Below are 18,874 nucleotides of genomic sequence, written 5' to 3'. Positions count from 1 at the left end.
GCATCCCCCTTCCTGTCCCCCTCAAACACATACACACACTATTTGATTCTAAACATAATTGTTTTACAATTCTGCAGTGATGCAAAGCTGGGCATCTCAGATGCTTTTTGGGGACCCAGAACTCCAGTATAAGGTAAAGAGTATGAGCAGGTGATGGAGTGCCCTTCCACCACCTCATCTGACCTGAACAGGAAGCAGCCTGAAGGGACATGCTGTAAGCTAGCAGAGTACTCCTGGTACACAGCAGAAGTGTGTGTGGGCGTGCACTGCTGTGCTGTAATAACCCCAGAGCTCGCCCTTGAATTGCAACAGTCAATCTGAAGGAAAATGCAGCACTAAGGGAAAACGGTCTCAATTCATAAACCCGTTTTCTGTGGTAGTGAAACTACCCATCTTCAGGGGTGAGAGGGAATCCTTCCCCAGCTGGAAAGCCAATTGGACCACGTGCAAAATGAAGAGTTAAGAAAAAATGTAGGAAATGGATAAGAATTAAATACCTCTGAATCGGTGAAAAAGTTGTAAAGAAGAACATCATCAAATTCCAAGCCCTTTGCTTCATAAACTGTCAGCACAAGTGCTAAACTAAGCTCCTCGGGTATCTTCTCCTTTGCAGTCTCATTTGCCACTAAAACCACCTGCCATAAAATACAGTAACAAAGAGAACATATTAGTAAGGAAACATAAAATAGGTAGCAGCTGCATAGAGAAAGCACACAGACATGCCATGACAATGCAAGAGCCTTCTCAAAACCAGGTAACATTTAACACAGACATTCAAGCACAAGCCCACAAAGCTGCCACTAGAAGACTGACAGATACATGGTAGGTGCAGGCAGTTGTAGATCTAGTGTAAGAAAATGTGGAATTAGAAAGGAACGGGACAGGCAACACCTGATGAGAAAAAAATAACAGAAGAAGCCGGACGTATTATGAAGAAACAGGAAATCAACACACTAAAGGTTTCTAAGTTCAAAAAGCATAATTTATCAGTGAGATAAAAGGGCTCAAACTGCGGGCAGTCCATAAATGATAACCCGGCATCAGAGCCGGAAGAATCTGCGAAAACCCGTATACCTAAGGAAAGCAAACCTGATGCGCTCCAAATTCAATGGGCTGTGTTTTCCTTTTGTTGCCCCTCAGCAGAATTGCCAGGTCACTGACGCTGCAGGACTCCAACACCGTAGGCTTTGGTCCATCAAAGAGACCGCAGTCTTTAGGAAGCCGATCAAAAGATTCTGGGAAATAATGCTGCAGCAAATCCACCACTCCAGACGCTAAACGGAGAATACCTGCCATGAGCAGAACACAGGTTTTAAACCTCAGTCTGTCGCATACTCTCTCACAAACACACTTTTAAAAGGCTTTGTTAGAAGCCTGGAAACAAGACACATCTTGTCAGAATGTGCATGTGAGAAAGCTGATCTATTAACCAAACAGGCTGCCTGAAGATGGTTGGAACTGGCCAGTAGAAACCCTCAATCATGAGTGATACCTGAAGGGCAAAGACTCAGATCATAAATACATTTGTTACTCTACCTGAATGGGACCTGTAGTTCTGGTACAACTGGTAGATCCTTTTTGGCTTTCTAACACGTTGCTTCTTGCTGATGGAGTTCTTGCTTGCGTAATGGAACAGGGACCTCAGATCGCTAAAGCGAAAAGCAACTCCTTTCATGATGCTCTGGGCAGTGTCACCAGTTAGAAACATGGCATTAGGGTCATTGATACATTTCATTAACAGTGCTAGCTCAGCTTGGGTGAAATCCTGTATCTCATCACCATAAAACTCATGGATGGACCAAGGCAGCTCCCTGAGCTTCGAGAGTCTTTGAGATATATTATACAGCAAATCTTCCTCATCGAAGTAACCTCTCTGCGATCGTATCTGCTGGTAAAGACAGAAGAGGTGATAGATCTCACTCCTGTCTTCCGTGAAGTTCGGTGATCTCTTTCGGCCTAGCTTTTTGTACTGCTCCTCGGTAAGTTTACCCCCAAAGCAGCTCAGGGCCTCAAAAGACCCTTTCAGAAACGATTTGATTTCTTTCCAGACCAGCGCTGGATTGTACAAGCTTTTACCTTTTATCATTTTTGGCCATATTTCATTTGCAAATACATCATAAGTCACGAAAGTCCGAGGATCGCTCTCCTTAGAGTACGCATCTGCAGCTCCTTCCTCATCACCATGTTCCGCTTCGACATTCCCTTCTTCATCCTCGTCTTGCCAATTTGGTACAACCACGTCTTCCTGAGGACTCCAACCAACAATGATTCTCTTAAGGCTCCCATCTTCATTCCTCGGGAAGAACGGGTCAGGCATGGATGCATCCAGTAACAGCAACAACTGCTTGGAGGTGACGAACAGTGGGAAATTCTCATCTTTAACATCCTGTAGCTTGTGCACATTTGGCTCCAGAGGCCTGAAGTGACTGGTGACCTTGGAAGACTTGCTAAGCTCAATGAAATTCTTCTGAACCTCCTGGCACAAGACAGGATTTTTTGTCACAAAGATCTGGTGCAGGTGCTCCAGCCTGTTCGGTGCTTCTGCGCTACGCATTTGGTCTTCTTCATGGTCACCGCACGAGTTCACCTCTGCACCAGCTGTGCCTGCAGGAACAGTTTCATCCTCGCTGTCCTGGTCCTGCTCGTCACTCACCTGCTCCTCACTTGAATCATCACTGTCCTGTTTTAGCTCACTTTCTTCCTCCTCTAACCTCGCTTTCTCAGCCTCGCTGCACTGTCTTTGCTGCCATGTTTGCCTCTCCAGCAAAGGACCATTTGCCAAGGTGGATTTTTCCCAGTACGAATAGAACTTCTTCCAAAGCCTATACAAGCAGCAAGTTGTCTTCCCTGTCCCACTTCGCCCAATTAAAATGATTGGCTCCATGGGCTTCGGATTGAGATCAATCACTGCGTACTCCAACTCCCCAACTCGGAAAGGGTATTCAACAGAAGAATGGACATCATTTATAATGTTAAGTGCCATGTTAGTACTGAAGCTGTGGAATTTCATGATATTGTATTCCAATTCTGCTGCGCTGGCTGGAGGGAAATACTCGGGTATGGTATGTTCTTTGGACCTTTCTGCTTCTAGGTCTTCAATGTAACAACGTGGGACACGCTTCTGCGTTGTCACACTGTGGTTCTGATGCCCTTCGTTTATGCCCTTGAGCTTCTTCCTCAAGATGCAGGATAAGCCGCGATTGTAGGAAATACAGATATTATCCAAGACGCGGTTCAGCTTGCAGTGGTCAAGAACAATGGCCCAAATTCTGATTATTTCTGTGTAAACTCTACCCGATTTTTCTGGAAGACTCTTGGCCTGTTCTGTCTCCATGATCTTTTCCGCACTCTCGCTGCAACGAGGAGAAAAGTCAATTGCAAGTTCCCACAGCATCCTTGCACCTTTACCCAACTTGGCTTCATACAGCTGGATATCAGCTTTCAAGTGTTTCAGTGGCTTCTGAAGTCCCCTGGTCCATTCCCCATTGCCAAGCTGCTTAATTGTCATGATAGTTTTAGTTTTCAGATAATGAGGCACAGCTTTGCTGCCCAATGTCTTCAGCATCTCAGGAGTGCACTCTATTTCCCAGGTCATGTTGTCAAACTCCTGCACATATGCTTCAATATCCAGAATCTTCCCCTTCTCTTCCTCTGGTTCTTCCTTCTCTCCATTAAGCAGGGCCATACTAAAATCCCCTACTCCCTTCTTTTTCTCCCAGTCATTCTCTTTTCCTTCAGGATAAGCTATGTTACCACAAGGCTGCAAGAACTTACTTCTTCCCTCCTCCAAATTAGTTTGGGCTGAAGATGGCTTTTGCACCAGAGAATGATCCTTTCTCAGGGTGTCACCCCATTTCAGCTGCTGAATCAGAGCTGTGATTGCCTGCACTAGACTCTCCTGGAGTGTTAAAGGGCTATTTATTCTTTCTGTTTCCTGCTTTGCCAGCTGATCTTTTTTTGCCTTCACAGAACATGGGGTTTTTAAATCATTATGCACCATGTTGCCAGATGGTGCCTTTATTGAGGACCCAGATGAAGAACGCCCTGTGCTCTTTGGCTGTGAAATCTCAGAGGCTGGAACAGGCTTGGATGCTTTAACCGACTGCCCTGCTATATCCTGACGGTGCTTCTTCTTCTCCAGTGCAGCATTATTCCAGGCAAGCAGCAGTGGGTCATTTTTTTTAATTCGATGCCTCACATCTCTTCCTAATTTGTTTTTTATACTGAAGTTAACATCAAATTTTGCCAGCGACTCCGTTATTCTCTTAGTCTGTTTTGAAAAGCCTCTCTGAAAAACAACATGCATCACTGTATTTCCATTCTCATCTTGTATGTTCGGATTAAGATACGGGAAGTCGGAAGGTCTTGAAGCAAAGAGGTCAAGGAGGTAGTTCAGGATGTTTAAACCAGTGCCATCTGCAAGCCAGAGAACAACCAAAATCGTCACTTGCATTACAAGACTGCTTTGCAGGCCAAAAATTGTTAATACTTTACTTCCTGCAGCTATTAAATGAAAATCAGTTTGCTTTCCTTAGTTTGCAAAACTTGCTCCTTTGAAATGGTTCAAAACTGAGCTGTTGTAGTACTCAGGGAAAACAACACTACAGCAGCAAAGCTTTAAAAATCCCTACTGCTGCAACTGTTCCTAAAGCAACTTCCTACAAAATAAGATTCGTCCAATACCTCTTTGGGAGGAAAAAAAAGAGAAAAGACATTCCACAAATGCAGGCAATAGGTAAGATTTAAACTGAATAATGTATGTGAAACATTTCCTTCCAAACAGTAAAACAGTGGCACACCAAAATCATTGTAAAGAATAGCGTGAGCCGTCCCTGCCCACCGCAGGGGGATTGGAACTGGATGATCTTAAGGTCCTTTCCAACCCAAACCATTCCATGATTCTATACATTCATGAAACAGTAACTGGTGGAGACAATCCAGCTGCTTGATTCCCCCTGGTTGCCTGAACAGCAGCAGAAGGGGCAGCTGGATGGAGAGGTAAGAAATGAGGATGTTTCCAACAGTTGTTGTAAAAATGAACAGTGCACGTCTGCTGGAGCCTTCTATGTCCCCCAAGCTCAGGCACACAGGAGCCTTACCTTTATTATCTAAACAGATGGAAACTGCAGCGTGCAAAGGAGTATCTCCACGTGCAATGGAGATGTTTTGAGGATCTGCACCTTTGGTCAGCAGCAAATATACCAGTTCAAAATAATTCTTTTTGAGGCATATCTGCAGTGGTATTTCAGAGCTGGTTCCAATCCCATCCGGCAGAGCTGGGGTGAAGAACATGAAAATACAGGGGTTAAATCTGATACATCAGACCTGCAAACTACAGGAAGCTGTAAAGAGATGAAGGCACAGGCTGATTGCTGAGCAGGTGACATCTTTCTGTCAGGTTTTTACATACTAAAGAACTTTCGACTAAGAAAATCTTCAAAAGTCTCCTGTTCTCTCCCATTACGCTGAGCAAGCAGTCCTGCTGTTGTGATAGGAAAGGCCAGAACATACCTTCTTCAAGTCAGTCAGTCACTGACCAACCCAAGAAGCCTCCTTGCATTTCTGGCACCCACAAGGCTAGAGGAGGGCTGTGTGCCCATAATTTATAGTGAACACCAAGTTATAAACTGAAATGCAAATTGACAGAGTAATCCTAGAGATAGACCTCACGCAAACCAAGAAAAACCATGGTGTCTGTACTAGCTGAAAAAAGAAAGACATCTGGTCATGCCTTTGAAATCACTGAAGCAGTCAATGACTTGTAACAGACTAAACCCAAAGACTGTGGCCTGCAGTTTCTATCGGGATAATACTGCGCCTAAAGACAGAGGAATTAAAACCCAAAGAAACTACAAACAAAGGAGCAACAATATTCTTCGGTTCTTTGGCCTTTCAACCCTAACAGCCAAATTCTAGTTGAGAAAGCATCCTCTATCCCATATAGCCTTATTGGCTTCCCCGTGTCACACACGATGGATGCAGGCATCGGAGCCAATGCACTCCAACAAGATGCTGCACATACAGAGAGCCACAAAACCCATGGGATGGTATCTCTGAAACTACATTGCTCCAAACATGCCAAATAAAGTACTGGATCTTTTATAACAGATTCATATCACACAGTTTTTCACCTCCTCGTTCGATCAAGCATCTTATGAGATGCACTTGCTTATCCCATCTGTCGCACCGCTGGATAACGTCGCCAATGTCAACATCTGCAAGACTGCAGCTCCTGAAGAGTCCTTCCCCTGATGGCTCTTCCCCACTGGCTTTCCCTGTTAGCAGCAGCAAAACTTTATGCCACATTTGCTTCTCCAGCAACTGCTTTATGAAGCTGCTAGCACAGGCCTGGGAGATGTTGCAAACCACCCCTTCAGGGATTTCTGCAAGACAGTGAAGACAACACCACTCACTCAAAGCCATAGAATAAAATCCATCACACTGTAAACTGCTTTCAGAATAATGAGCCCATTAAAGTACAAAATGCAACACTCGCATCTTTCAGTCCTTATGCTGGCCATTAAATAAGCTTGAACACTTCGATTCATCACACTGAATTTTTGTGCGTATTGTGGTGGTTCTAAGTGCAAAACAGAACAGAAAAATAAGTAAAAGCCCGTTCTGCTCCAGTAATATCAGTTGCAGAAACAGGGAAGAGAAGGAAGGGCAAAACCTGTCTGGTAGCATCAAACACACCTTTCTCAGCAATTAGGTTTTGTGAAAAGGAGAAATGGGAACTCACTGTACCTTTCACAGAAGACAGCAGTTTCAGAAACCGCTTAACTGCCTCCTCCTTCAATACATTCTTAAGATGTGCTCCATCTTCTAACCTGTAGAACTGGACAAACTGTTCAAGAACATCCAGGAGAGAATCTGTGTCAGCTACGGCTCTGCTCTCACTCCCCCCTGCAAAACAGTTTAGAGATTGAAAATCCAGCTCCTTGCTGGTATGTTTTTAGGGCACGATTGGAAGATGTCTCATCTCGGGCCTCTAAGAAACGTGCAGTGGCAGGTTAAAATCAGAGGGCTGAAACTCTTCCTGCAAAAGCTAGACTTGTGGTTGATTTCAAATCCTACAGGATACTGGGAACCCTCATCAAATACACTCTTGACTGAAATACACTAGGTTGGAAACTGTAATAGTTCACAAGTTGATCTGCACACAGGCAGGACACTGCTGCCTCGCAGTGAATCACAATCCTGGAATAGTTTGGGTTGGAAGGGACCTTAGAGCTCATCCAGTTCCAAACACTGCCACGGGCAGGGACATAGATCAAAGATGGCTAAACCCTTGTGAACAAAGAGCTCTGACTACAATTTGGTTTTTTCAAGTGTCAGCAACTTTTCACTCACATTTTCACCATTTCAGAGCTTCTCCTTTTTTTGTCAATATTTTTTGTTACAAAATATTCTAAATACGCCACCAATATTTTAACATTCATTTTACAAAAACTGTGAAGATAAATACTTAACACTGAAAAAGCATCAAAAAGAAGCAGTTCCTATGGCAGGAGGAGCCTCATATTAAGGTAGGGAATAAAAACCAGTAGCTTGTAGTTACTGATTGGTTGATATACTAAGATCATCAGTTGGACAACAGTCGCCTTCAGGCAAAGACAAAGTCTTCATCACTGAGTAACAGGTGATCAGGGTGACAACTCATAAGAAATGTTACACAAAACTATTCCCCACGTAATTCTGTATCTAAAGGATGTCACTTTAAACCAGGAAAAGCACACATATAGTGCATCCATGTAGTACCTGTCTGTTTCTCAGAGGAAGTGCGTTTCTCAATGTGATTGCTGACCGCTTTTACAGCATCGAAGTTTTTGTTCTTCTTCAAGATATCTATGACATATCTTGAGCGTGCATCTGGAACAGTGGGATCAGCCCCAAAATTCAGGAGCATTATCACGTCTTCTGTTTGGCCTAAAACATTGCACGAATAAACATTAGAGGAAGAAGAGTTCTCATTGTTCAGGGGTTTTGTTTTGTTTTCCCTTTGTATTTTTAATTTCCTGGCACATTCTCTAGCATAATTTTAATATAAATCTAAACTTTTCTAGTGTCATAAGAAGGAGGAATTATTGGGTGCTCTTCCCCCAGAAGAAACCCCTTCAAAACATTAAAACACTTCTCTTCATTATAATTGATGAGGAAATGGAAGCAGATGAAGTAGTAAACACCGGGGCTTCAAACTTCTTTCCATTACTTGTTTTTCTATATGAAAACAAACCAGCACACACAGAGAAGAAAATAATCAATGTATTTACTGCGTTTCTGGGAATATTCACTGGAAGATGCCACAACATGCAAGAGGGTGCATCCATCTCTGTCCTTCTGGTTGATGCGGTCCTTCAAGTCTGGCCTCTGAGTCAGTAACCACCTGAAGAGATGGTTATTTCCTGAAATGATAAAACCCCTACTTAAAAAAAAACCTACTTATAAAAGGTAAACAGAGATACAGCAGAAACAGATCCTGGGTTTTTCCCCTATGGAGTGGCAAGATGCATCTGTATGAAACCTCTTCTGTAAGACAGGGAGGAGGAGAAGAAAGAAACCATGGTAAGAGCCAGCTGCATTGTGGGAGACAGGATGCTACGTCCTTGCTGACTACCAGCAAGCACAAATTTGAGGTTGATTCGTGACTCTTCAGCACATACAGATAGAATCATAGAATCCCAGACGGGTTTGAGATGAAGGGACCTTAAAGCTCATCCAGCTCCAGCCCCTGCCACAGGCAGGGACACCTTCCACTGGAGCAGCTTGCTCCAAGCCCCTGTGTCCAACCTGGCCTTGAGCACTGCCAGGGATGGGGCAGCCACAGCTTCTTTGGGCACCCTGTGCCAGCGCCTCAGCACCCTCACAGGGAAGAGCTTCTGCCTAAGAGCTCAGCTCAGTCTCTCAAATACTCTGGTTCATTTTTTTCCTTCTTTGATGAAGGCCACCATTGGAGTTTTTTAGCTGTGGATGTCACTCACTTGCTTTGATACACAGTCTGATAACAGCATGAAGTAGACAGGCTCCAATGGTTTCCACTTTTGCCCCCATGGAGATTAGCCACTTGACTAATTCCGCTACTTCTTGCATCTTCTCCCCATGTCCATACAATTCAGAAGTCTGATAACAAAGAGAACAATTATAACACATTATCTTTACATACACAAAGGGCATTGCTTTTTTAATCCTATTCTCAAGTCTTTTATGACAAGAATCAGTGGAACAGTAACAGTCATGTTGACTGTAAAAATGGAACACTTATATATCTAACAATTCCAATAGAAGCTCAAAGCAAAATATTCTTCTTCCATGAGTAAAAAAAAGCATCTTGGCCAGTTCTGAAGAGCACTGAACCTAAAGCCTATTTTACAATACACATTTCCATAGTTCTTTGCTGTAACTGACTGCAACTTTCTGCCTTAGAGCTGCCTATTAAATGTACTGCATCTGAGTGCACATATTGCTGTGGCTGGATGCTGTGCCTTTTAAGCTTTGATGAGGCAGCTTTTGCAGGCAGTGGCCTCAAAGTAAGAAAAGACTGGCTAAATACTTGAAACTGGGGAAATGGAGTTAGAGACTGAAAGAAAGAGGTATAGGGAACTCGGGCAACCAGTCAGGAAGCCCTTGGGTGGAGAAAAGGGCAAAGCCCTACTCTCATCCAGCTAAGAAAGCATCTGGCATTATCAAGACAGCAATGATAATACAACCGCTCACACAAAGTAAAGGTGTTAAACCTTGGGAGACAGATTTCTGGGCAGATAAATTCCTAGAAGGTGATCAGATAAAAGCAGGTCATTCACAGGGAAGTTTACAGACCCACCTTAAAAGCACACAGCCTGAGCAGAAAGCAGCTGAACTGAAAAAGGATGTTCTAATGAGGACTTAATGAACACGAAGCACCGCCTGCAAGGGGTACCGCAGTCTGGGTAACGGGAGGTGGGCAGAGGAAGCTCAGAAGGAAATTGAGACAATATGCCAGAAGGATCAGGACATGAGGGGGTGGTCGGAAGCAGCGTTCAGACATAATTTCTCCATTTGTGCCAGTCATCTTTTTAAATAGCAGCCTTCACACATGCTTCCAGCATCCACAAATACATTCTTTATTCTAACACCTCGTGCCAGATTTTGACTGGCAAGGACTACTGTTTGCGCACAGCTACAGACTCGAAATACAACAGATTACAGGGAGAACACAGTGGCAGCAGGGGAAGGAGAAGAAGACAGCAAGTTACAGAACACCATAAAGATCTGCTGTCTGCAGATGCCATCATCTCCATGAAAGGCATTAGGACCTGTGGCTACTTGGTCTACCTGCAACTGCCTGTTTGCATCTAGCCAAAATCCTCTCTGTCATTTGGAAGGTGTCAAAGCCTTTAAGGAGAAAGTTTAGCAGTTGCTGCCCAGGTATAAAGTAACCTACCAAAAACATGGGGCACTGAGGGAAGGGAAAATGCCAACACTGCATCCAGCTCAGCTCCTCATAATCATGCTCAGCACCAGAAAGCAGTCCAGAGACATGCTAGCAAAGTATAAAAATACCGTATCCCATGCATATCTTAAGTTCTCCTTGGCTGGAAAACATATCCAGCTTAACGGATGTCAGTCGGTTTTCAGCATTAAATTGTCTGGTTACAAGCGTGACATGAACAGCTTTCTGTACTTGAGAGGAAGATGTCTTCTTTTGATCAAATTAAAGGAAATCTTAAATCATAAACAGAAATTCTGCAGAATCAGGATGTTTCAACTTCACATTAAAAAGCACAGAACAGCTGATTTAACAGAATCACACAAACTTCATGTATTATTTTCCATTTCATTTTTTGTTAACCTGTTTTAGCCTTGAACACAAGATGGCAAAATCCTTCTCACTAAAGTGAACAGGAAGCAACAGACACAAGACAAACAAAAAGAAGGATGCTACTTTACCTCAAAGAGGCTCTTCAGTGAGACCTGGCTGACCGTGAGATTGGTGGGCAATGCTTTCTTCTCGGACAACAGCAACAGACAAGACTGGGAAAAAACCCAAAATGTTGGTGATCTTCTAAGCATCATTCAGAAAATTGATAAAAATAAAATGGTAATTCCTAAAATCCTAAGTTTCACTCAGACACTTTGTTCTTCACTGCCTCAGCAGACCTTGTAGGAAAGCAAACGAGGGCCAACAACATCACAGATCTTTGCTTAAGACTGTAACAAAATACTGAGTCTCCCTTTCCACTTTTCAACTGAGTTAATGTAATAAACACCGGGCTGTGGGAAGCTATGACCGACGGAAGTTCCCTCCGAAACAAAAACCACGTAGAAAGGTCAGACCCTAGAAGTCTCTCCAGTACACCTGGGAAGTGACCCTTCGCTTTAGGAATGGACCTTTGCATTCACGGGGATGAGACTCCCCAGCCACACTGACATCCTGAGCAGAAAGCTAGAAATGCACACCGTATCTTTCTCTGGTTTCAGTTTCCTTACCCAGAGGACAAGGGAAGAACACAGATATCATCTCTCTGGACTTCCACAAGGCCTTTGATACAGTCCCCCCGACATTCTTAGCTCCAGTTTGGAAAGATATGGGTTTGATGAATGGACAAGGAATTGACTGGATGGCTGCATCCAAACAGTTACAGATAACAGCTCAGTATCCAAGTGGAAACCAGTAACGAGCGGTGTCTCTCAAGGGTCTGTACTGGCACCAGTACTATTTAATATCTTCATCGATGACATAAGACAGTGGGATTGTACTTGGCAACAGACAGCAGACAGCAACAACCTGTGTGGTGCAGCTGATGCGCTTAAAGGAAGGTGATGACTGAGATGCTCCTTTATTTAGGTACCTTTCACAGACAGCTTCAAAAATCCAGCTCGCACACAGAAGCAAAAAGCAGAAGGGACCACAAATAAATATGTCTTGTTTTCCCCTCCGATTTCTTTTAACAATAATGGCTCTAGATGGCACCACAATTACAAGAGAGATAACAGCAAGAGACAAGTGGGATTTCAGGTTCATTGTAGGCAATGCAGCAACAGACTTACCCGCCACTTCCCTTTCTGGGCCACCCTTTCTATCACTGCTTGCCAAATCAGTGCATCAAACCTTGCGCTGAAAATATAATCATAAGCAGGGTGGAAAGTTGACGGAAAGACCATTTCATCTGCAAGAATAAGCAATTGAGAAAACCATTCAGTATACGCAGCCCTTTAAAGTTGGGGTCTCCAACTAAACAACCTCATTGCACAGTGATAAAGTTAGCTGTGATTTACACCCAGAGGAATGCCAAATGGAGGGTTAAGCATCCCTTCCCACCCAACTGATACAGCACCTAGTTATCCGTGGCCAGTCTTCTTTAAACAAGGTGAAAAGATATTAAACCCTGCCCTCAAGAAACACTTCTAAGTCACAAGATGTTGTGCAGCTTGTGGCAGCTCTTCTACTTGTGGGCTAGCCCAGCTACAGACACTGCTAAAGCAAAGCAAGGCCCGTACCACGGGGCTACAAGGGCAAGTAAATGCACCGGGGCACAACCCAGAATCTCCTGGCATGGCTGCAGGCCCCATCATACAAAGCCTGTGAACTGGACAAACAGGCAAACAGAAAGGGGAACTAAGGAGAGGTCAGGGAGAGATAAGATGGGTAATGATCAAAAGAAACCCACCACACAACGCCACAGAAAAGCAACAAATTCCCTCTTTTTTTGCTGGCCATTAGTAGCTGAGGGAGAACCCCACGCTGGAATACACTGGGCTGTAAAATCATGTTTAAGCTGATTATTTTCTCATTGGTTTTAAATCTACCTAGCTAAAAGAGAAGCAGAGCCGCTTGGGCAAAAACCCATGAAAAGCCTCTTGGATCTGGAGCTCCAGATATCCAATCCTGCCTCCCTGGCTCGGAATTTCAACCTTTTCTACCTGTTCCACAACTGATGTGCTCTTATGAGACAACACACTCCCCTGCACAGTGCTCTGTGATCACTGGCATCTGCTGTATACAAACTGGACCACACTGATTTTGGTCAGGCCACTCGCCATGTTCATCATCTCCAAACAGACCTGAGGCACTAAGGACTAAATGAACGATCTCATGAAGGATACCCCAGGACTTGTGATCGCAACTGAAAGCGGACAAACCAAGCTCTCGAGCTGAGTTTACCGTTGACACTTATGAAGATTCCTGCTATGAAATCAGCGATCTGAGTGCGATCTGCAGAAGTACTCAGGAGAATCAAACCTTTATGAAACATAGAAATTGCCTCATAAGAGTCTGATAACATGATCAGTGAGTGGCCAGCTCTGTAGTAAGCCTGAGGAAAAAAAGAACAGAACAAAAAAGACCACTGCTGAGAAAACATTCAGAGATCTTTATCACAAAACACTGCAAATCTCTCCTAAATTCTTTATGTTAGAAAAATGACATGGACTGTTTTTACAGCTTCTTACACACAGTTCTATAACAAAGGGCAATAAACATCCCTTGAAATTCACAGTATGCTACCGACGTAATCACAGCTACTACAAGTGGCAAATTCTGACATATAAAATCTGGAAAACAACTATAAGCTGAAAGACATACCATTTGTAACTATAACTTAACCTCCTCACAAAGTCTAGAATATACATTTATGTCCCCATGTCACTGCATTTTGCAGTATTTACCACAATGCATCTATTCTTCAGTCAGTGGCACTTGAACATGTTTCTGTTCACCACTGAATTCAGTCTGAGCCACTGAACTGTCTGAGTCACAGTGGAGTCCATTTGTTCCATGCAATACAGCACAAGTTAAACTGGCATTTGCATGCTATTTTACTGTGTTTAAACCAAATACCTTCTCCTGAAGTCTCTGGGATGCTGTAGTTGTTGGTCCAGAAGACTACTGCACATAAAAGCCAATCCAAGTGTATGCCTCTGTATCATAAACACTGCATAACCACTGCTTACTCCTAACAGATGAATATTTGGGTCAATGTGTAACTTAGTGTAACTTAATCCATGCGTACTTAATCACAAGAGTATGCATAGTGCATTGTTCTGTCCACTGGAAATACAATATGGCCTTGATCACCACACACTGTTCCCAGGAACCTCAGGGTTATTAACATGTAAAGAATATCAGGGCATACTGCCCAAGGGAGACATCAAAGCTAAGTCCCCATCCCAGACCTGACTGCTGCCAATGACTGATGAATCAGTACTGTGTGCCAGGCTCTGTAAGACAGAGCTGGTGAACCTCACCACAGACGGTGCCATGACCTGGCCAGGGACCTGCATCATCCCTGGGTCTTCAGCATCACAAGGGTACATAAGATTTTATTACTATCACCTTGTCTGGGATATTAACAAAATAGTTCTCTTTCTTGAAAGCATCGGTGCCTCTCTTGTTGGGAGCCAGAAAGAACCAGCATCTCCTGGTGCCAAAGAGAGCGACTTAATTTTATTTAAAGTACTATCACAATAATAATTCTGATGCTGTTGTGCAGTCAGACACTGATTCTGGACTTTTATGCTATATTTGCTTATCAGGCCTCAAAACTAAAACACAACAAAAAGCAGATATTGACACTTGTTTTACAAAGTCAGTCATGCAAAAAACTGCCATCTTAAACATCTCAATACCTTAACATACTGTGAATCCCATTGTAAGCTCTGGTTGGCTGAAAACACCGCTTCCCTCCATTTCCCAAGATTGTACAAGGCAGTTGATCTGTTGCAGTACAACACAGCAATGTCCCTGGAACACCTAAAAATACATTTTTTAGCAGAACTGTTTATTCGCTTGAAAAAGGACACATTGTACTTTAGACTTAGAAACAAGAAATAAAGTCTACATCACCCACTTAACAAAGTTAGAGGTAGAAATGGAGCTGTAGAAAATAAAGACCACTTGAACATCAGCTTCAAAGACACTGTAAATGTTACTATATTAGTGATATCCTGGTCTCTTCTGAAGCAGAAAGCCAACTCACTGGAATAACTCAGTATGAGGATTTAGAAAGAGTTAAGACCCCCTTGACACACCTAGATAAGGCTTGGTGAAAGCCAGTGGCCAATAATGGCAGAAAATAGGCACAAAAATGGAAGCTACTAGATGGGAAGAATGCTAAACACACTCTGATCACCAATAAACAACTTAAATGCATTTTACTGTATCACCAGTTGATGAAGTGAACAGAATTATCCACATTTACATCAGCTAAGAAATAAAGAAATGCCTTTTACGTAACAGAACATACTGAGTATATAAAGCATCTGCTGAATCTAGGAAAGGTTGTGAATAGAGCTGCACACAGATTACAAACTACAGTCCACGGGGCAGTGAATCACAGAATCCCAGGTTGGAAGGGGCCTCAAAGATCATCTGGTCCAACCTTCCTAGGCAGTTGTGACCAAGACTAGATGGCCCAGCATCCTGTCCAGCTGAATCTTAGAAGTATCCAGTGTTGGGAAGTCCACCAGGGAAGATTATTCCAATGGCTGGTTGTTCTCATTGTGAAAACTCTTCCTCTAGTGTCCAAACATCTGCTGGGGGATTTTACTGGGGAGCCTGGAAAGCCTCTCTTGCCTGCACTCAAACAAATAGCACACACCACAACGCTGCATCCTTCACCTTATTCCTATCTACTATTTACACTCAAGAAAGCCGTTTCAACTACAGTGAATATGCTCAGAGCACTCTCCTGCATGCAAGCAAATCCTGATGAGGCAACTGACAGCAAGGGGAAAAGAGATGCTCAGGAGCAGATCCCTGCAATATGATGAAGGGATCAGGCAAGGGGCAGGCGCTGGAGATAGCCTTCTGACATCTGCCCTCGCTCCTTCCTACTCCCTGCACATACTCCAGACTTACTTTACTACTTGGTATAAATGGCTAAGAGTGAAAATAAACTGATAACTGATGTGAAATTAGGTTAACAGCAGTTTTAATACATGGCAGTAAGGAATGTTTAACAGTTAGTATAATACCCAACCATTTAATCATTAGTAGCATTAGCAACAGATGTTAACTGATGAAATCAAGCACCTAACATTTGGAAAGAAAAGACCAAAAAACATTTTTGCTAAAGAATTATTTTTAACAAATCAAAGAATACTAAAAAAGACCAAAAAAAGTGAACAAAGTAACCTGCATGAATCATTCTAAACAAAATCAGATGACCCATGTAGCAACTGGTTTATGTCTTGTAATTCAAGAGTACTTACGGGATCCACTGCATTAAATAACCGAGCATATGCAGAGCTTGATCATATTTTCTGATGGCCATAGAGTAATTCCCATTTTTGAAATCCTGATTCCCAGCTTGCCTCATGAACTGTGCATATTCCATGGCATCCATGCTAATGAAGAGGGGGGGAAAAAATCCATTAATCAAACAAAAGCATTATGAGACACTTCTTTCCCTAAAATCCACTAAAATTTTCACCTTAGATTTTGCATCTTTGAAAAGGAGGACAAAACAAGTACTCTTTTTATTGTTGGAACAGTAAAATATACCTCAGGTGAAAGCCTCATCTTTGCTGTTGATGCCCCAACTTCCCATCTATGTTTTAATGAACCAGACCTATCACTGCTATGCTTTATTCCCAGTTTTCTTCCTCAAGTCTTAAACCTTTTAATTAAAATCCCAAATGATTTAAATGCGTGCACACACACTAAATGCAGAGGGAAATATTGGAGGGAATAAACAGAGTCCGTACGCTTCAGAAATACATGAAGCTATTCATCAATTCAACACAAAACTTGCTTTTTATTTATGACTTCTTTTGCCCAGCCTGTCTGCCTGGACATTCAAGAATCCAGTGTGCACAAAACACCTCTGAAACTTGATTACCACATGACAGTAGTTTAACCTAAGTATATTAGCAGTGCATGAGAACCCTGAACCAGATTTAGGGCAGCTATGAAAACGAACATAAGAAAACAGAGGTGGAAAGAGGCATTGACTGAAACGGATTGAAAGAATAGAAATATTTCATCACTGAAAGGGTAAAATCAGGTTTGTTACATCAAACAAATCACCTGGTGAAGCAGTTAGATAAAGGGAACAAACACAAGAGGAAAACCCAGCTACATGTATGTTGAGAAACACCACCATCAAAATCACAAAGGAGAAAAAAACCCAGTGCTAAAGCCTTGCGTAGAATTGCTCTTCACAGATGGGTTTTTACGAGCAAAACCCATTTCCATTACCTGCAAAAACCTACATGAATCTCACAAATCTCAGCACTATTAAGTGAGCATAAGTTGCCCAAAAGGAATGCACAGATTTACTCATTATCCTGGTATTAGCAGGGCTGGAACAAAGCCAGGAACGAACTGTAAACTTCCCAACCTGCCAACAGAACACCATGGTTTAACCTCGCAGGCAGCTAAACCACTGTGTCATCAAGAGTATTCTCATCTTAAAGATAAAACACAGCACTGTACCAGCTACTAGGTCCAGTACAGGAAGAACATTAACGCTATCCCAGCCCAGGACCACTTCGCAACAGAGCAAATTAGATATTTTTAAGTCTATGAACCTCCAGACAAACCAAGAAGTATTAGTGATGCATTTACTGTGTAGTATTCCTCACAATGAACTTGAAACACCGAGAATCAGGATTGTATTGTGACCACAGAGGTATGAAGAGGCGCACTATGGATGGCACAGTGCCTCCCTCCTTTATCCAGGGATACCTGCACCAAGCCCAGAGGAAAGCAGCAGCCCACAACCACGAAGAGGCAACAGCAGAAGAACCAGGCACTCACATCCCAACTGCTTCAGGCTGGCTGGGGAAAGGCCTGTCGGAAGTTGTATCTTCTTTAATTAAACAAACAGACACCCCGGTGAAGTCTGCAACCCAAACATCACCTCACTCATTCCAGGGAAGCGCCAAATCCAGATGGAATTCCAGGCTATGAACTAAACTGAATGAAAATAGTTCCCACCTACACGGGCAAGTTCAACGATCAGTCACATTCAAGGAGTAATTATGATGTCTACCCCAGGCAAATTAAATCATCACTTCACTGAGCAATGTGCATACACTATGTGCCTTAAAAACACTACTTCTCCAGGCAGCAAATCAAGTGTACTCACAGCGTAAGCTCTTACACTGCACAGTATGAGCACTAGTGAGGAGAAGGAAAGGATAAAACAGAGCAACAAAGCAAAGAATAAAAAGCAGGTGCTATAAGATGGTCCTAACCTCATAGTTTGTAATTCTCCCAGCTTTCAACTTTGTGGCTTCAGAAGGTTTGATGAATGATTTTCACCAAGAATAACACCCAACCAGTTCAACTACGCAGGAGCTTCTTCAGGTAGGAATGCACGTGAACCTGTGGTTTTCTACATCACAGCTGAATTCCAAGTTTTTCCTTCTGTTAAGATGGCTATGCTTCCACTTAAGGTGACACTGCTGCCCAGAACCACATTTACCTTACTTTTCCTTGGATTCTGCTGAAAGCACAACTACAAATAAAAGGTATTTACAAGGCATTCGATGGACAATAGAGCAAAAGGACCCCACTTACAACATAAGTTTTAAAGGGACTTTCAAACATATCCTGTGTTGAGAGATGCTGGAACTGAGCTCCCTGTTTGTGCTCAGGAGGTGACATCCCCCTCCCGCTCCAGGCAGCAGAACACAGATCCCTACCCTTTCCCAGCACTGCAGCTTCCCATCCAAAACTCCAAGCTATAGGTCATTTAAACGACCGGGATGCCTGCTGCAAGCTTTAGCAACTACACCCAAGTCTGCAGACCCAGGAGATGCACAGGCATGCAAATCTAAGTCCATGATCCAAGAGAAACTGCTGTGCTGAGTCAGCACAGCACATCTTGCTATTGCCCAACATCCTCCTGAAGAGTAAACAGCTTTAACTCCAAACCAGGGCATTAACTGA

At 43.1% G+C, this 18,874-nt stretch overlaps 1 protein-coding gene across 1 annotated transcript in view; it reads right to left on the bottom strand.

Annotated features, from left to right (window-relative positions):
* TRANK1 (tetratricopeptide repeat and ankyrin repeat containing 1) overlaps window positions 1–18,874 on the bottom strand; it is a 39,211-nt gene that overhangs the window by 14,892 nt on the left and 5,445 nt on the right. Inside the window, exons 2-15 of the mRNA XM_065665395.1 lie at window positions 16,189–16,323; window positions 14,605–14,728; window positions 13,142–13,292; window positions 12,028–12,146; window positions 10,927–11,010; window positions 8,982–9,120; window positions 8,274–8,405; window positions 7,762–7,929; window positions 6,748–6,906; window positions 6,132–6,383; window positions 5,100–5,276; window positions 1,537–4,416; window positions 1,090–1,289; window positions 498–635 (exon numbers count right to left, since the gene is read on the bottom strand). Coding sequence (XP_065521467.1) covers window positions 498–635; window positions 1,090–1,289; window positions 1,537–4,416; window positions 5,100–5,276; window positions 6,132–6,383; window positions 6,748–6,906; window positions 7,762–7,929; window positions 8,274–8,405; window positions 8,982–9,120; window positions 10,927–11,010; window positions 12,028–12,146; window positions 13,142–13,292; window positions 14,605–14,728; window positions 16,189–16,322 — 4,857 coding nt within the window. The 5' untranslated portion in view covers window position 16,323. The remainder of the gene's footprint in view (window positions 1–497; window positions 636–1,089; window positions 1,290–1,536; window positions 4,417–5,099; window positions 5,277–6,131; window positions 6,384–6,747; window positions 6,907–7,761; window positions 7,930–8,273; window positions 8,406–8,981; window positions 9,121–10,926; window positions 11,011–12,027; window positions 12,147–13,141; window positions 13,293–14,604; window positions 14,729–16,188; window positions 16,324–18,874) is intronic.

The sequence above is a fragment of the Lathamus discolor genome, chromosome 2, assembly GCF_037157495.1.
Source record: "Lathamus discolor isolate bLatDis1 chromosome 2, bLatDis1.hap1, whole genome shotgun sequence".
NCBI classification, from domain to species: domain Eukaryota; kingdom Metazoa; phylum Chordata; class Aves; order Psittaciformes; family Psittacidae; genus Lathamus; species Lathamus discolor.
Note: the sequence above shows the minus strand (reverse complement) of the source record. Positions and strands in the feature narration are given on the sequence as shown.